The sequence below is a fragment of the Nilaparvata lugens genome, chromosome 2 (assembly GCF_014356525.2).
Source record: "Nilaparvata lugens isolate BPH chromosome 2, ASM1435652v1, whole genome shotgun sequence".
In the NCBI taxonomy this organism is placed as follows: domain Eukaryota; kingdom Metazoa; phylum Arthropoda; class Insecta; order Hemiptera; family Delphacidae; genus Nilaparvata; species Nilaparvata lugens.
Window position 1 is genome coordinate 27,125,016 of NC_052505.1, and position 20,303 is coordinate 27,145,318.

Below are 20,303 nucleotides of genomic sequence, written 5' to 3' on the forward strand. Positions count from 1 at the left end.
GGAGAAGAATGTCATGGAGGAGGAGAAGTATTTTCAGACAAATCCAGTGGCTCTCTGCTCATTTTCTGTTGTTTTTCCGTTGAAAAAATTATCTACATATTCGTGACTATGAACATTTTCGGCTATTGCCATTGGAATCTGATCGGGTTCAAGAACCTGTAACATATTTTTTTTAAATTTCAATTCTCTAGTGACAATACATTACAAATATGAGTTGATACAACAAGCATCCGCCCAAAACTGCTTCAATTTCTCAAAGCTACACAGTCAAGTGTATATGTTCCTAGATTGAATCTTCCTCTGATGATTTTTCTTAGATGGTAACTTGGAAGGTAACTAGGACCTTGGAAGTGTATTAATGCTAGACGCCTCACATATGTAGGCTACTTATTTTATTATTGCTAAGGATAATGCACACCTTAGTCCCATGTTCATGCATGAGTAACGGGTGTGAGGGTTCAGTTTTTTCAATTATTTATCCATAATTATAAGATATCAAAAATTCCACAATGTATTGATAGAAATGAAAATAAATAAATTAAATACACCTAGAGAACATTCAAAACCTGAACTTGAACTTGAATAATAATAATAATGAGAAATAATGGATCTATAGCTTTAGATGGGTTTCTACTAACCACCTGCTAATGTTTTTGGAGCTCATAACTATGTCAAGTAAGTTGAGTTGTCCTCAAGCAGTCACCCTTCCAACTGGAGTAGCCTACTGAAAACTGAGAGTACAACACTTATCAAATACGATCAATTATGTGAGCATAAAGTCTTGCCCTGATTTTAAAAAATTATTACAGAATAACCGTTTGACATGATAATTTAAATCTGGCGCTGTTACATAGGTTAGTATTAGTAGTTTTTTGACCAATAGATGGCGCTAGTGGTCCTAAACAATGACGCTGTCTGTTAGTTCACGTTAGTTGCGGTCAAAATGGCGTCGATGCAGGAAAAAGCACAATGTGTGCTTTGGTTTCATGAAACGAAATCGCCCATCGGTGTTCAGCGTAATTTTCGGGCTTCTTAAGGACACAGCCCTCCTGATGTTAAATCAATAAAGCGATGGTAAGACAGGTTCAAAGAAACAGGCAGCGTTGAAGATCTTCCTAGAAGTAGCAGGCCTGGTGTGAGTGAAGCAACTGTTGATTGTGTTCGGCAATCATTTCAACGGAGTTCATCTAAATCAACTCATCAAGCATCACGTGAACTTCAAATACCGCAAACAAGTGTTGTGAAAATTCTTCATAAAAGGCTTAGGTTGCATGCTTATAAAGTGCAAACCTTGCAGGCCTTGCAACCGAATGATTTGCTGAGACGTGCAGAATTCGCAACTGAGATTCTCAACAGGATTGATGGCGCTAACGATTACTTAAATCGCAAATGTTTTACAGATGAATCCACCTTTCATGTCAGTGGAATGGTAAATAGGCATTATGTCCGTATATGGGGATCAGAGAATCCACACGCTACTGTAGGCCTACAGTTACAGCGAGACAGTGAAAATTTTAATGTTTGGTGCGGCCTAATGCACAAGAAGGTTTTTGGGCCGTTTTTCTTCACGGAAAAAACCATTAGCGCTAACATTTACTTAGACGTGTTGCAACAGTTCATTGCACCACAGTTAGAAGATTATCAACTATGTATAATTTTCCAGCAAGATGGAGCACCACCCCACTGGGCGTTGATAGTGCGTAATTTCCTAGATGAAACATTTCCAGACTGGTGGATTGGAAGGGATGGTCCAACACCCTGGCCACCCCGCTCTCTAGACATTACTCCCCTTGACTTTTTTATGGGGATATATCAAGGACAGAGTCTTTGCCACACCAGTTGCTGACATCGACGAATTGAAGGCTAGGATACAAGCTGCTGTGGGTACTGTGACAGAACACATGTTACAAAACACCTGGCGAGAGCTGGAATACCGCTTCGACATTCTCCGGGCTACCGGGCTACATGTTGAAGTTTACTTACGTGAGTGATATTAAAAAAACTACTAACACTAACCTATGTAACAGCGCTAGATATAAATTGATATGTCAAACGGTTATTCTGTGATAAATTTTTAAAATCAGGGCAAGAATTTATGATCATCCTGTATTACTCAAATCAATAACTCATCTATTTCCATTCATGTTAGTTTCCAGTAGCCAAGATTAATTTGAGTTCATCAGTGCAATACCCATGTAGGTAAGATTCCTGATCCTGGTAAGATCTTAATGTGGAAATATAGATCATAATTTTTTATACAAGTATATCAGTAGAGCCTCTTCGTTTATAAAAAGAGAATAAATTATTCTCCAGGAATTGCAAAGGGATTATAAGAGAATGAGAGTGTAGATAGAGATCGTTGAAATAAATTAGTTACCTGCTTATTTCTATCGATCACTCTATCACTAACTAGATAATCGATAACTTTGTGGAACTTTTTCATCGGAAACCTGTGATTGGGTGGAAGTTCACATACATATCCATGGTGATGGATAATTGGAAGACCATATATTTTATCCAATCTCCTGTGCCACTCCTGGCTTTTCAAATCTATCTGAAAACAAATAATTATTTTTATTTTGAAATGCCAAAGTGAATATGTTGAAGTGTAAATGCTGAGATTATTATTGATTGTCAATGAGGTCTATGCCATTTTCAGAAAAAAATGAATAATATTAATAAAATAATGGCTTAGAAGATACAACAGTTTGTTTCAGAAAAAAGTAGGGCAAGAAGAAAATTACATCAGAATCAATTCCCTGAAGAGCGTAATATTTTTGACAATAAAAACTAAAATAATAGAGGGATAAAACCGAACTAGCCTAATAGAAGAACAAATATTTTTTGGCAACTTTTCATCCATCAAAATTTGGGAGAGAGACAGTTTTGGGTTCGACTTGTTGTCCTCTCCTGATCATATTAATTTATTGTATTATGATTTGTTGATGAATCATTATTTATAAATCATATTTATATTCATATAATATGTTACTTCCATTTTAAAGTGCCAAGTAGAGGAGTTATGATTATAGAGTATTTTATATACTGTAAAAACAGTAGCCTTAATAAAACTCATATTATTCTTTATGGATTGAATAGGTCTAAATTGTGAGTTTCCTGGGATTACATATGCTCTAATAAAAAAGCCAAGTTGAAGAATTTAACAACATCCTCGTCTCGTGACATTCTTCCACCAATGGATTATTTTTTAAATATGTTTCTATTTAATCAAATTCGTGCCACTTTAAACCATCGTGGTGTGGTCGAGCGAGCTTTTAAATTATATTTTTTGTGGAAGAAGGAGTCGCTTGAATTTGCCTCCTGAGCGGGTTTTTCTGAACGTGATTAAGTGTCCCAAATAGCCACTTTAAACCATCGTGGTGTGGTCGAGCGAGCTATTAAATTATATTTTTTGTCGAAGAAGGAGTAGCTTGAATTTGCCTCCTGTGTGGGTTTTTTCGAAAGAGAATAAGTGTTCCAAATAGAATAGTGCATGCGCACTTCTTGTATCTACACTTTTTTGCCTTTGTAGAGGTTCAATAGCTGAGTAACTCAACTAGCCTCTCTACACAGTCATCAATATGATCATATATATTTTATCAACTTTTATAAAATATTTGGATTCCTATCAGATCCAAGGAAGTGGAAAATGTATAACCCTTTTTGTCAGCTCCCTTATTAGATTTGAGTTAATCTTAGGGGATAATGGAAGTTTCTTTGAAAATTTACAACTTGTTGATTCACCAGGCAGTAAATAAACCCAAAGCGCTATGGACAACAATAAATGATGAAAAGGAATGAACTGAAATGCAAACATCAAGAAAACCTCCACCTGACTAATGAGGGGAGAAAAATCACTGACCCACATCAGATCTGCAATATCTTCAACACATACCACAGTAGTCAGCCGAACGTGGTAGAGTAGACATCGTAGTGCCAGCGTAGTCTATATTGTAGAATTAGCTAACAGTATTCTAGCCGTCAGCAATAATAAAAAAATTGTCTTTAAACTATAACAGTTGAAAAGTATTCGAGTGTTATGAAGTGTATTTCCATAAAAAACTTCAATTATGGATAGTTTGGGATCTCAATTCCATACACCGGTGAAATTGCCACTTCTTCTAGCTCCAGAGTTTGAGGAAGATGAATATTTGGAGAGAACTTCATCAACTTGGAGGATCAGAATGCGAGCAAAATCATGGACCAGAGTATACTGGAAGACGTGGGAACTCTTCACGATCTTTACTCAGATCTCATTAAATGGGGCAGTGAGACATTTGAAAAAAAGCTATCTTGAGCGGATTTTGATCAATACATTGCTCTGTGCAACAAGCTGGCATTGATCATAACCAGAGTCGAAACGAGGAAAAAACCCAGGAGAAGGAAAAGAACGAAGTTCTATGCAGACTGGACACATTGGAGAAAAGCATAAACCAGCTCTCATCGGACTTCAAGAGTGGACAGCCACCCACTACTACTGCTACAAGATCATTTGCAGAAGTAGTGCAAATACCAATTAAAGTAAATAGACAGCAGCAGCAACAAGTGACTGGAAAAAAATTAGTGTGCAAGATCACCGAGAAGATATCGTGACAGACATTGTATCAAGACATCATGATAGTGAAGCCTGCAGTGGTAACAGGAAATGATAGTGAAAGCAGTGCAAAAGTCAGAGAAACTTTAAGAAAAACAATTCCAAAAGAAAAATCGCTGAAAATAAAAAAAGCAGTAAACGTATGTGGAGGTGGAGTGTTATTGGTGATGGACCCATCCGAGGACAAGGTAAAAGTTTTAGGAAACAAACTAATTAATGATAAAGATTTAGAAATTAGTACTCCTTCGTTGAAAAAACCTAGAGTAATTATATATAATGTATCTAAAGAATTGAGCCAGAGTGATTTAAGTCTAGAAGTTTTCAACAGGAATTTCTCCAACACAATAAATAAAGAAAAATTTGATAAAGAATTCAACCCATTATTTAAGGTAGGTAAGAAAGAGAGAGAGTACACCCATTGGGTAATCGAATGTTCTCCTGATATTCGACGAGAAATAATAAATAAGGGGCAAATCTATGTAGATTGGACCTCTTGTCGAGTCAAAGATTACACATCAGTAACTCGTTGCTTCAAATACTTGAAATTTGGCCACACCTCAAAATTTTGTAACGCAGAAACCACAATCTGTGGTTTCTGTGCTCAAGAGAATCATGAGTACAAAACTTGTCCTAACAAATCACAGGCGCCTATATGTGCCAATTGCAAGAACAATAAAAAGGATGATAAACATCTAGTAAATGATACAACTTGTCCCTGCTATATTAGAGCAATTCAAAGTTTAATAGATAGAACAGATTATGGCCAATAAAATTCTGTATTTAGAGCAGAGGTCAAAAACCTTTTCTATCACTACACTTATTAAGAGCCAACTCGAAATTGTGTCATTCAAACAGAAATACGAAAACCTAAACATTTTGCTGGCTTATCACATATCTAAAACAATTGACTCTCATTTTTCACTACTGTTTAACAGATTAGTTTTTGGAACTTTTTACCTTATTGTGATTAGTAGTATGAGAGTGTACATACTGTGAGATTTTTTTACGACTTTTCCCCCCCTCCCCCGCATCCATCCTACGTACTCCCCACCACCCCCACTCCTGCCGCACCTCCCATGTGCCCTCCCCTGCTCCTTAGAAGGAGAAGAACCTCTCCCTCTCTCTAGAAGAAGGAGAAGATGAAGAAGAAGGAGAGGAGGAAGAAGAAGGAGAGGAGGAGGAAGAAGAAGGAGAGGAGGAAGAAGAAGAAGATGATAATGATGATGCTCTCTCTCTCTCTCTCTCTTTATGTTTAGCTCTATTTCATTTATAGATAGTCATGCCCAATTACATTCAGTCAAGCTCAATTACATTTAGTCACAGACTATTTGATGATGATTTATAGCAGAGAGAAATATGTGTGAGAGAGAGAGGCAATCTACTGACAGATTCAAGTGAAACGAACTTCTGCCAGATTTAAGTGAAACAAACTTCTTACTCTCATAAATTCTAGATGTACTTGACAACTAGGATGAGATTTTACCATTCTTTCAAGAATACACGTCCAGCAGTAACATTCAAATCCCATCTTTTGCTTTTAAAACTCTTAATGTTGTGTGTGTATTCAGCACAGTTGAATATTCTTTTGGAAGAATAATAGTGAATTCAAAGTTGTCTTCTGAATCTATATTGATATAAATTAAATCATCTGCACCAAATCTTACATTCTTAACATAGAACCAATCAAACTGAAAAACATTATGTAATGCTTTAATAGGATATATCTCCAATGAAAGTTCATTGAAAATTGACATATCAAAGTGTGTCATTTCTTGTTGCAGTTTTCACTCATCACACAGCACAATGCAGCAACGTTTATAGATAAGGATATACTAATTACAATCATATACAAGATTCCTGTGAGACAACCTTGGACATTATCATTATGCACCAATTCTCCTCTTGGTCAAAGATTAACACGTTTCAAAATTTCAGTTCAGAGACCTTACAAGGACGAATGCGGTTCCAACCTAATTCAATACTCGACCATTAGCACGTTTGCAATTTTACTTCACAGAGCTCACAAGGACGAATGCATCTCTGCTCTAATTCATCTCAAATTCGATCATTAGCACATTTCATGCATAATCTTGTTTCACCTTGGAAAAAATGGTTGTGAAGTAGAGAACACTCTCTCATGTTGAAATAGAATGTAGCTATCTATTTCTCATGCAATTTCTCCCAAGCAATTTGCATAGTGAAATCGGTTAAAGATTGATGTGATTCTAACTTGAGGGTTTTAGAACATTCCTGTAGATAGTCAAACCCATTTTATCGGTAATTAAATCACCCACTTGATCTTCTGTCAAATTATGCTGTTTTGCCTCAATCCAATTCATATGAAAGCTAACCTTCGCGTAGTTCCAAACTATTTGGTAGGCTATTCGATGTATAAATAAAGTGAGATAATCGGAGAATGCAGGTGAACATTGTAATCTTGTCACTTCATCATTCTCAGTATTTTTAATTGAAGATGCTATTTCCTCACGAATTGATTTGACTGTAGCTTGTAATTCATCCTTCTTAATAAATGCTTGCATTTCACTACTCAGATCATTTTTCAATACATAAGTTCCGCTAAACGTAGATAGCAATGTATTTAAATAGTTTTTTGAAACAAATTGTTCAATCCCCTCCATAAGATTTGTCTTTATTGTATTAGTCATTGCGGATAATCGATCTTCAAACTCTTGTTTTGTTATAACAATATTATTCAATGCCTGCACAGTTTTATCCAAATATTCCTTATCAACCGATAATGAATGAGTTTCATTTACTCTAGTAAAAAGTTCTGTGCTAAGCTGTTTCAATCAGGTATTTAGATAATTTCTATCTAATACTTGCAAATTTTTAATCTTGTCTGAGATAACTTTCAATTTCTCATCCAAATAATTCTTGTCAACTTTATTATCATTGATCGTATTAAAGTGTGATCTGAATATCTCTGTTGTTGATTTCAGATCATGTAGACAATTCTCCAAATTGATAGATTTCTCTTCAACTCCCCTATCGATATTGTCAGATAACTGTTGTAATGTACTGAAGATGTGTTCCTTTTTGATCTCGTTCAATCCAATATTCTTAACTATATTAGATAATTGTGAATCTACATATGATCGCAGAGATTCACTAACACCCTGTTGATTAATTGCCTGGATTATTCTCTCACTAAAACTGTCAAGATCTGGTTCATTCCATACAATCTCTTTCTTCGCAGCAACTCTCTCGCTTTTACCTCCGAATCTGTGCACGCTCATTCTGCAACTAAACAATAATTTTACCTTCACATAATTCCTCTATAATTGATGCAATCTCAACATCATGACCCGAGTGTCCAGCAAGTTTTGATGATTTTAATAAATGAAGTCTCTGAACCAATTCATCATAGTTGTCATAATATTGGTAAATTCTATTGCTAGAAGTATTTTTTGCAAATTTCAATAAGCCTGAACCTGTCTTACTTGCTTTTTTAACAGGAAACAGCATTTGGATTAAGCGAGACTTTACACCAGTGTTACGTTTCACATATCCTCGTCTATCCAATTGAACTTTTGTTATTGATAAAATCTTCTTGTATTTATTTAGATCTTTTTCATCAAAGAGATATGAATTTGGTCTTGGGGCAAATAACAGTTCTAATAGACCATGTGTAATTCAGAATTTTTCGTTATCAATATAAAAGAAGTAGTTATCAAAGCTAACAACCATCTCACCCATAAGATATAATTTTCGGTCAGAATCATAGGAAATTCCATACAGAATTGAGTTATCCAATTTTGCACTATGAAATGTATACAAATATTGTGCAAGCACTTGATTCTTTATCTTCTTTATTTTGCTGCTTGTATCACTCTCAAGCCTAGTTGAATTAAATATACTTGAATCATTCATGCTTAGATCTTTTCCAGCTGCTGATGGTGATGCAACTTCTATTGTTTCACTAATATCATCATGTTTTTCTCCTAGATCCATACTTTCTTTGTCTTCATCTTCTTCTTCCTCCTTTTTTGGTATAAAACTCTGATCAGATTGGTGAGAAGATTTAGTTTTCCCCATTTCAACTAGAGGTGTGATAATTGGTTTAAAAAGTTTTTCTCTGTAATCGTCAGATTGCTTTTCAAAATGTACAATGCTTCTATGTTTGTCTCTAATAACTTTCCTCAATTTCTTAATCTTATCGATTAGAGCAATGCTAGCGTTTTGTCTTCTATGAGACATCCTCATTCTTTTACTGCTACTCACTCTCTACTGAATGTCAATAAAGTTATCCAGACCCTGCCTATATTTTCCACTATAAGCTACACATTCAGTCATAATAGTAAGAAAACTATGCTTCTTAGAATTCCACACATTTGAACACAATTTACTGAAATCTCTGAAGCGAATATCTTCACCCACATAGTCTCTATGTATTAATTTGAGTGATAATTGATCAATTTTGAATATAACAATCATATTTGCATTATCTCTGGTGAAATGTTTTTGTGTTGCACCATAACTTTGAATTAAATATGCTGTATCAATATTACGATGTCTACCCATAGTAAAATCATCTCTTATTTGAGGTGTGTGACTAAGTTGTAAATCGTCAAATATAACTAGAGAATATTGTGGTATATTGTTAGGATGTGGATGCTGTCGGGAATATCACTCACATGATTCAATACCTTTCATTTTTGAAAAGACTTTTCTTAAAAACAAGTACTTATCTTGATATTGACTTTTAGTATTTAAATAAATATGTTTAAATCTCAATCCATTTTTGGAAAAAATCAAGTTGAACAATAAATTTGTTTTACCGCATGCAGATGGGCCCATGATGAGAATTCTAGCGTTATGTGGTATCAATGCCCCATTCTTACACCATACAGGCTTTTCCTCTTGTGCAATTAACTTATCGAAATTTACAATGACGAGTTTGTTCATGTTGAGAAAGTGAGATATACAAACAGAACGAACTGTTTCATGTGTCTGGTTCACTCGCTAATGAAGCATTTCTAGGTGACACACATACAATCATGTACTCACCCATTCAACTTCTAGACACCTCGTGCCACATGCTACTACTTCACACTTCTCTATGACAAAAATGAGAAATGAAAGAGCAAACATTCAATTCAAGTTGTTTTTATTTTAAAAACACACACACAATGTAAAGAATATTACAATGATTATCCACAACATATGTGGATAGATAATTATACAATGTACATTATTTACATCATATGATCTTACACTAATTATTTACAACAAATGTGGATAGATAATTAAACAATGTACATTATTTACATCATATGATCTTACTCTAATTATTTACAACAAATGTGAATCAATAAAATGATACCATGTACATTATTTACAACATATGATCTTACTCTGATTATTTACAATCTTACTCTAATAAGTTCTCTCAATTTATGAATGTTGGTTGTGGAAATCCAATCCATTTCACAAGCAACTTATCCTTATCTCGTCTCAATATTTTTTCTATCAAATAAACATCTCTTTCAGATTCATTCAAATGTGTTTTTTTAATTTCTTCTTGATAAAACCTTCCTTGTATTATCTCACCACTAAGATCTTCTACTGAGTAAGTGATAGGTCTTGTGGGATGTATGCTCACAATTCAGAAATATTCGGGTGACCAATTCATTAGATATTTTTTATCAAATATCTGTTTCTTTCTAGAAATTCTCACAATATCACCTAGCTTATATTTTGGTTTCAACACTTTTAATTTGAATTGTCTATTAAATACAGAGTTTAGTGATTCTAAAACGTGTTTACGATGTTTTTTAGTTACATCTTTAGGTCGCATTCCAATGGAACTGTGTACTGTATTGTTATAATCATCTACAATATTTTGTAAGTTATTAACCCAGTTTTTACTCCCACGTTCAGTTAAAGATCAATATATTTTTGATTTTATTGTACAATTAAATCTCTCAGCGATACTAGCTTTCTTATCAGTAAAAACAGAATAATGCTTGATATTATACTTATCTAACAAATCTTTCACATGCTTATTAAAATACTCCTTCCCTCCATCTGTCTGGAAAAAACGCATATGTTTATTCTTACGAATAATGGGTTTGAGTGCATTATAAACACTTTGTGCAGTCTTAATCTTTAAAGGTATACAATAAGTGTACTTAGTAAAATAATTAATAACAACTAAAATATAACAATATCCTTTATTGAATTTAGATAAGCTACCCATCTCAATCAGATCTGATTGATATAAATCGATCTCATTCTTCAACTCATATCTACGTGTGGGGTAATTTACACATGCAGCAGAGTGAAGCTCTGCTGCTAATTTTGCTCTAATATTACTCATTCTTCTTTGTGTGAAGACACACTTGAAACAGAATTTGATGTGTTGGTCACTACCTCATTACACACACACTGATCTGTGCAATCAGTTTGCTATTTTGTAGTGACCGAATGGTAATGTATCAATTCTGTTCTCTGCAATAAAGCGCTTGTCATCGAATGGGCTTAAACAAACCTTTGCTCATTCAATTTGATGTATGTTATGATTGAAGGATCTCAACATATTACATTTTTCTATATGTTGGCATCGTTCAATCAAACATTTCTTATACAAGTCGAAACTAAATTTTCTATTTTTTACATGTGTCTTCACACCTTTTGCTACACACTTATTTACAGTTTCCTCCTTCTCATTATTTACAAGATATGAATACAATTTCACCCGTAATCCCAGAGAAGATTTTAAAGGAATTGAAGCTGCCTCATCCTTAAATTTCCCTACAACTTTATTCCTCTCATTGGAGAAGCATTCGTGCTCAGCTGGGTAATTTGAAGTGTCAAACAGTTCTAGATTTTCTCTTATCAATTGGTAGACGTCAGGTGTCTCCAACGATAAGAGGAAGCTATCTGTATCAGTCATACAAAGCTGGATGCGTTGCCATGGTATGATTTTTTGCAATTTACAGTAGAAAAAATAGTTTACTCAAATCCAGGATGCAGAAACCTGAATAGATTTGCCTATTCATTTTTAGTTCCAACTTATGCGAGAAAACTGCAATCACATCTGAACTTATTATCTGCCAGCATTTACATAGGGGATTTGAAATGTACTTATCTAGACGCTTGGCATCTGTGATAATTTGAACATTACAATGATGGTGACTATTCTGTAATGTCTTCCCATAAATTAGGTTGCTCATCTGTTTGAAGAATGAGACTTCAAATTTATTTTTCGTGGCTTGCCTATTACAGGTATTGAACTCAATGTAGTTCTTCAACCAAGGCGATTGGGAAAAGCTAATGACGCGATGTACTTTTGTTAATTGCAATCCGAGTTGAAGGTGCAGCTTCAAATTCATGTAATGAACAATGTACCTCTCTCGATCAAAAAGTGTGTTCATGAGTTTTTTAGTCAGAGTTTGACCGTTCTCATTGGTTTGGTACTCGGAGAACAATTTGGTAGGAGGAATTTGATGAAGTGGAGCGAGAGGGAAATTGGCATGCATATCATTTAACTCCTGTGGGTACTTGAGATCACATTCAATAACATAACCAGTTTCTGATTCACTCTCCAAATTTGTAAAGTCAAGAGCATGGATTTCTTCCTCTGAGAGGAACTTGAAATTTCCATAAGGTAAGAATTGATTCATAGAGTGGGCATACAAAGAATTACAATCTATATAAAGCAAATAGTTACTTGGTTTTGTGGGATTGTATGTGTCAGGGATGTGTTTGTTATTGGCTTCGCAATAACACTTGCCAATAAATGAAACATCACCATGCATTCCTGATTCAAACATTAGATGTATATCAGGATCCCTAATCAATTGGAGTTCAACCCGGGTGAACTTTAACATACAATTCCAAGTGTAATGAGCAAGCGAAAGAAAATGAGTCACATCGAGGCCATATGACCTAAAAAGTGTTGACCTCATTTCTTCGAAAACCTCAACTAATAGCATGACGTCTAGGCACAGATAGAAATCATGATACTTGCCAAGAGATTTCAACTTGAATGTTGAGAACACTCTTTGTGCGTGCTCGTATTCTTTGGGGGAGAGGGGTGTATCGTTAAGATCATTATAAAAACATTCTATCGGAGGGAGAGAAGTCTCAGTGATTTTTTCAGGGCAAGATATGTACAAATAGGGATATACTCCTTTTTTTAACAATAGAAATCAATATGGATTTAAGAGTGGCATATCAACAGAAGATGCAATATCCGACTTTTTGGAAAGAATAAATTATTGAAAACTTCAACAGTAAAAAGAAAACTTTAACAACTTTCTTAGACTTGGCAAAGGCTTTTGACACTGTATCTCAGTCAAGATTATTAGAGAAGATGGAAAACTTTGGAATCAGAGGCTCACCTCTCAAACTATTCAATTGTTATCTAACTGAATGGTATCAACTACTTACGCTGAATACTTTAACAAGTAATAAAAAACGTACTGTATGTGGTCTGCCTCAAGGCACTGTTTTATCACCAATACTTTTCCAAATTTATATTAATGATTTTCTTTAAGTTGACATTGGGAACTGCTCAATCGTATCCTTTGCTGATGATGTCGCTCTCACTTTTACTGGCAATTCCTGGGAGGACGTGCGCCTTAGTGCAGAAAATGGTCTCAGAGTAGCACAATCATGGCTCGATAAACTTCTGCTTACTTTAAATGCTTCTAAAAGTGTATTCATGACTTTCTCACCCAATGCCCAAACACAGCCTCATGAAATAGAAAGTATTAAAATACACCAAGTAAACTGCAATTGTCAACAATCAACAAATTACTGCTTCTGTCCTGAAATTAAAAAAAAAGGACCAAGTAAAATACCTGGGAATACTGTTGGATCCATATCTGAGATGGAACATTCATATAAACAGCATGTGTTTGAAAATAAAATTCCTAATATATAAATTCCATTAAATTAGAGAACTAAATAACTTGAAAATAGCTCAATTAACCTACTTCTCTTAAGCACAAGCTGTTTCACAATATTGAATAAGAGCTTGGGGTGGAGCCTTGAACACACATTTTGAAAAACTTTTCATAATTCAAAAATATATTATTAAAACAATTCTAGGCAAACCCAGACTTTATCCTACAAGCAATCTATTCAATGAATTCAAAGTACTAACTGTTCAACAGCTGCACATAAAAAACTTGATAATATATATTAAAAAGAATAAAAATAAATTTCTTCTTCGTGAAAGAAACTTGAATTTAAATTTATGTCCTACTAGAGAAACATTCCATCAAGACAGGATGGATTTGAATGTATGTAGAAGACAATTCACTTACTTATCACAGAGGATAATAAATCTTGTTCCTACTCATTTTGTTGCCAATACAAGCCGGAGCAAAAACTAAATTGTGAGATTGAGGAATGGATAAGATCAAATAAAACTGAAGAAAAAATCTTCTAGGCACCAACTGTTTCTTGTTTTATGTTTTTTTATCATAGAATAATAATTATTGTGTGTTACTAACTTTAATCTAATTTCATCATCTACTAATCTACAAATTTATATTTGTGTGTAAATTCCACTAATCTTTGTTCTTAATTTGGTTCAATTTCTTAGTTTATATTGAATAAATATATTACTACAACTTAGGTCTATGCACAGGTTTTACCTTGAAGGCTACTCCTTAAACATAGATGGACACAAAAAAATATACTGCAGTTTTGGAATCATTTTATATATTTATTGCTATTTTCTTGTATTATTTTTTAAGATGTTGTAATATTATATTATTATAATTGTGTATGTTTTTTGAGAAATAAATTTGAATTTGAAAAAACATATTTCACCCAACCAATTACTGAACTACATAGCAGCCAAAATGTTAAAGAAGATCTGGTGGTTCAGAATAATGCTCAAGTGTTCTGTCAATTCAACACCATCACTGAAACCGAACTGCACCATATTTTCAGAAGACTAAAGCCAAACAACTCATCAGGCCATGATGAAATAACTGGTAAAATCCTGAAGTACTGCGAGAATGAAATAAAGGAGCCTATCCTACACATAATAAATGAATCATTCAAACAGGCAAAATTCCCACATAAATTGAAAATAGCAAAGATTTATCCAAAGCAGAAATCAGGAGATAAATCTGACCCAAAAAACCACCGACCAATAGTGAATCTGCCTGTTGTCTCCAAGATCATCAAACGAGCGGCCTACAACCAGCTAATAACACACCTTGAAAGAAACTAACTATTGTCAAAAAATCAGCATGGCTTCCGAAAGAACCACAGCACATCAACAGCAATATCTGATTTGTGTGACGAGATATGCAAAATATGGGAAAACAAAGAATTGGCCTCAGGTATTTTTATTGACATTCACAACACTATTGAAGTCCTTGATTGGGAAATTCTCAAGACTAAATTGAAATATATGAAAATCCAGGGGAGTGCACTAAAATGTATCGAAGATTATCTAAAGGACAGAAGGCAGTATGTGGAACTGGATTTTCAAGAAAAAACATCAATAAACTCAAATAAGTCGTCATTCCGACTTGTAAGAAGGGGTGTGCCACAGGGCTCGATTCTAGGACCATTGCACTTTCTATTATATATAAATGACATTCCAGACAGGCTTCAAGTCAACAAAAAGTGCATTCTTTTTGCGGATGACACCACTATTCTACTCCCTGCAAATAAAAATGTGATACAAAATAACCTTGTTGACTCTACGCTTACAGAAGCAACACTAATATGCAGCGAAATGAGACTGGCAATTAACAACAACAAAACAGTGCACATGAATTCTATGCCGACTCACCATGTACAGCACGAACAACAAAACAGCACTGTGCAAACAGTTGAATGCACCAAATTTCTTGGTGTCATTCTAGACCTGTCATGGAAACAGCATATAGAGAGTATATGTAGAAAACTTTCATCAGCAACATTTGTCATTAGGAGAATAAGAAATATAACCGATGAAAAAACTGCCTACCACTCGCTATTTGTCTCACACTTGAGGTATTGAATAGCTGCCTGGGGATCGTCTGCAAAAGAAAATCTAGAGAGAGTTCTGAAAATCCAAAAGAGAGCAATAAGAAATATTTTAAGAACCAACTACATTGAGCATTGCAAACCCCTTTTGAAAAAAAACAGGAATACTAACGGCAATCTCCATATATATCTTGTAAGTCGTTATTTTGGTCATGAAATCAAATCCAATCTTGAGACAAGACAGGCACAGCTATGGGACAAGACATAATCACAATATAGACCTCCCACAACTTAGATTAAAAAAGCTCAGTGATTCTCCATCTTATGCAGGGGCATACCTGTTCAACTTGCTCCCAGATAGTCTAAAACTATGAGAAAACAACAATGCGCTAGCAAAGGGTTTGAAGAGGTACCTAATGGACCGGCCTTAATACACCGTTGCAGAATATATCGAGGAGCATACATACACCCACCTCAGATAGCGGCTAGTGCCGTAGAAAACCCCATTCAAGGGACAATGACAATTCCCCGGTCAGCAGACTGCGGCGAAGACAACAGAAGTAAAAAAGTGAGTAAGTAAAACAATTTGTTCTTCTAAGGTGTTAAGACTATAAAATACTTAATGATTATAATATCTATGATTTAATAATAATACTGTAAACGGAGGGGGGGGTGTTTCTTCTCTTCTATAATATTTGCTAAAGTTTACTGCTATCAATTCATCTACCGGTATTTGAATCCTTGATTGGTTGGGAGCTTTTAGTGGATTCGTTCATTCAAATGCACAGATTATCATCATTGTCACCTATTCTAGCAACTATAGTAACTACGAGCCAGGAACTTCAATGAAAATACTTTAAAAATATTTAACTTCAGGTTTATTGAACTCTAAATAGGTAGAATGAATTAATAAGAGTCAGGTAACATGTCAAATTTTCAAACAGAACAAAGTTATTCAGCAATCGATTCAGGTCAAGAAGCCATACTCCATTTTTAATTCTATACATTTAATCTATACAAGCTGCTAACTTGCTGCAACTAAATTCGGGCCTTGGTCATTCTATGTACTAAATTTTGAGCTATAATACAAAATCAACAAGAGTTTGGCACTCACCATTTTAACAATATCTAAACTTCACTTTTGAGAACACATAATCCAAAACTCAATAAACTCAGACGTTATGAAACTTACTACACTTTACTTAAATTCACGCACACAATTATTAACTATTTAATTTTACATCTACTGATTGTATCAATTTTAGATTACTATACAAACTACAACAAAAGTACTGATAATGAAAAACTTTTCAATTTGTCCCTCTGGATGGGCAACAGACCCATTCAGAGGACCGAGGCTCGCGCACCGTTACATGATTTTTCGTTCACCTCTCAATACCAACTGAGGCCTTTTCACTGAAAATTATTCCCCCTCCACGAGCATTGAGCATAACTTCCAGTGGAAAAGCCAAAGCTGCAAAAAGGTCAATGATCCCACAATTCCCAAATACAGTAGCTTTTTCGACAAGAAATTGAAACTGCATTTGAAAAATGCACGAAAATTGCTTTAATTTTGACAACTAAGCAACAAGTTAGCAGATTCAAACAAGACAGAGTCAATTCTCAGACTAAAATGCAGGGTTCAACATACAGTAAAAATCAAAGTTCATTCCAGTTCAAAAACCTGAAAAATAATATAAGATACACAAAAACAACTACAATACTACCCTCTCAATATCACACTATTACAATACATATGACTGTAATGTGACTCTCAGCCAACCTTATCATCAAGGAAAACAAAGGTTTATTGATTTACAGTTGTGGCATAGTATTTGCAGGGTGGACAGATACCACAACGACAACAGTGTATATCCATAGAGGAACAATAGCGTAAGTAGATATCCCATGGTATAGTGCAATTATGTCGCAACTGTTACTGTTATCTCAAGCCGATTACTGTTGATTTTTGTCGAATTTTACTGTTTTGTTGGGGTGAGAGTGTATGAACGGCACAACATGAGATACTACCAGTATCACACAGCTTCACTGGAAAGAATTACATAAACTATGGGCTTGAGATAACAGTTAAAGTTGCGACATAAACGCCCTATACCATGGGATATCTACTTACGCTGTTGTTTCTCTATGGTATAGCCCTCTAGAAATAATTGAATAATAATTGAATATATCAATACAAATCTATCAAGGTTTCAATTAAAAACCATTGGCAAGAATTTTGAAAGTGCTTGACTAACAATGAAGCGGGGCAAACTATTAATATTTACAGTCAATAATGAATCTCAGACGAATGATTGAGAATAAGGGGACTTTCTTTAGTAATACGCTGTTTCTCGATCTGTAATAGTTATAATACTAACTAGAAGTTTTACAGTACAATTATCAATTAAAAATCTAAACATACCTTATTCAAAGTTGATGCTGATGTAAATATAGTTTGTTTGCATTTTGTTAAGCTTAATCCAAACATTACCGTATTTATAGCTCTTCTATGCTTATATAAAGAAACAAACTTTTCTGAAATTGCCTTGTTACTATTTTTTATCATCAATCAAGTTCAGACCTTTTTGACCTATCTAGTTATTTAAGTATAGTTAATCTAGTTATTTGTACATTTGAAAAACAATGGATGTACAATTCCAATTTGTGTACATGTTTCTGCTAGTTTCAATCTCAATATAACTCAGATCTAGATTCTAGAAACTATGTCCATTCGAAGTATTTACCTATTTGAATTCATGAATAATACAATTAAAATATTAAATTGGAAATATTCATAATACTATCATCCTCATCAACATAACCTCTGTAGTATTCGTCACAAAATGTAAACACTTAAACGGTGTACACACGTACGTTTGCCTCGGGTGAGCATACGTGTATGGGCTTGCATTCGCACGTGTGGACACTGTTCGCTGAGGCATGTGGGGCGAACCGGAACCCTGTCGGTATTTTGGCGTGCTCAAAGGCGCCTCGGGCGAGCATTGAATGTACGTGTGGACGCGATTTTGCCATAAGGGTGAGGCAAAACGTAAACATTGAAGGCGTCATAACCTAATTCCAATGAATTAGGTTAATGAATGACAAATCAAATTGTGATCCAATAACTAATTGTAAATTGTAGGATTTTTGTAATTTTGTAGGATATGTGGATTGTCAAATATTTAAATAGAAACATGCATGGAGTATATAATTCCTATCATGATTAACAAATTTAGAACTGCATAATTTAAGTGAAAAAAGCTTCTGTACAGGGCTCCTACAAGAAAGTATAGCTCAAATATCATTTTACTGTGGCTATCAAATCATCTTGTGTTTGTTTCATGTTATCAATCAGAGTTGTTAATTAAGATTGTAATCTTCAATATGATATTATACGTTTTAGATAGCTAGGCTATCTATAGAGAGATTTATTCAAACTTTGAACTAGTATTCCCTTAAAAGTAAATCTTGAAGCTAATCTTTTGGAGAATCTTGTTTTGTCATGTGTATGAGCAGAGTTATTTTAAAATGGGCAGCAATTTAGTATTTGATTCAATTTATGGCTAATTCCCTTAAAGAAGACTGTCAATTTTGTGAGACAGTGTTAAGTGCTTTGATTAGGTCATCAAAACTTCTGGAATTATTTCTTTTTTTGTGATTCAGAATAGATATTGGAAACCAACAAATGAATCGCCTAATGCCAAGAATTTCAAAGTTAGAGCCAATCGTTCTTGTGGAGTTATTGCTTCCCTCATGATGATATCATTATTGTTTAGATAACTAGTTGAATTAGATTCAGTATATTAACAACATAATGTTTTGACAACCTAAGAAAGATTGAATTGTCAATATTATGTCATGTAGCAATTTATTTCCTTACTTCAACCTACAATCGTTCAACCCACCAACATCGTTTGTCAAGTTTTATTTTTGATTTTATTATATAAGTCATTGAAATAAAATGATACTGCTGCAATTTGTGATAACTATCTTCAATGATGGAATGACGCCATTGTTGTCATGTTTGTGGAAAATCTACATCTACCATGTCTTCGTGTCGTCTGCAAATCAGATAGCTTTTTGAATGCTGAGGCATACGTGGATCGCGTCCACAAGGACGTACAGTGAATGTTGAGGCATATGTACATACGATTGTTCGCGCGAATCTGTACGGACGTGTGGGGCACTGGGGGAACCATCATCACAGAATATATACAGAATGGAAACTTGTAATCAAATGCCTATCTTACCAATGCTTTTTACATGACCCCAATACTAAACACGTCACGTGACCTTGGGAAGTTCCAATCCTGGTCTTCTGATTGGCTCGTGGCAGTGAACGAGATCAATTGATCCGGATCATTAAAGTGATCCGAACCTTCCATCACTCCTATTAATATTTACCTAACCATAGAAGTGGAATTTGGAATGTTTACCTGATAAGCTGAACTTGGAATGCTGACAACATGGCCAGCTTGATTTGTTTTGTAATTTCAAATGAAATATATTCATATTTTATAATGAAAAAATTGTTCAAATCAACCATTAATGAGTCTATTCAGATTGAAAAAAAACATTCATTAGTAGATTAACTCATTATTCTTATTTATTTTTAAATTTTTCAAACACTATTATCAAGTTGGCTTAACCGGCAAATTCAAATTCAAGTTATCAACCGGCAAATTCAAATACTGTATGCTAACCATGAACTAAAGAAAACTAAATGATATAGGTAGTCTACCAT

The 20,303-nt window shown here is 34.4% G+C and overlaps 1 protein-coding gene across 1 annotated transcript; it reads right to left on the reverse strand.

Moving 5' to 3' along the window:
• Positions 1 to 33: 33 nt before the first annotated feature.
• On the reverse strand, positions 34 to 18,412 carry LOC120349607 (uncharacterized protein SYNPCC7002_A1628-like). The gene is made up of 3 exons (XM_039420040.1): positions 17,982 to 18,412; positions 2,378 to 2,554; positions 34 to 156 (listed from the first exon to the last, which is right to left on the reverse strand). Exons 1-3 carry the CDS (start codon positions 18,123 to 18,125, stop codon positions 34 to 36), a joined length of 444 nt encoding a protein of 147 aa, XP_039275974.1. The 5' UTR covers positions 18,126 to 18,412.
• Between the last annotated feature and the right edge of the window lie 1,891 nt (positions 18,413 to 20,303).

Coding starts and splice junctions, on each gene's coding strand:
- LOC120349607 (XM_039420040.1), bottom strand. CDS start 18,125: ATGATAAAAAATAGTAACAAGGCAATTTCAGAAAAGTTTGTTTCTTTA. Junction 2,555..17,981: donor CAGCATCAACTTTGAATAAG/GTATGTTTAGAT, acceptor ATTTGTTTTCAG/ATAGATTTGAAAAGCCAGGA. Junction 157..2,377: donor TGATCGATAGAAATAAGCAG/GTAACTAATTTA, acceptor AATATGTTACAG/GTTCTTGAACCCGATCAGAT.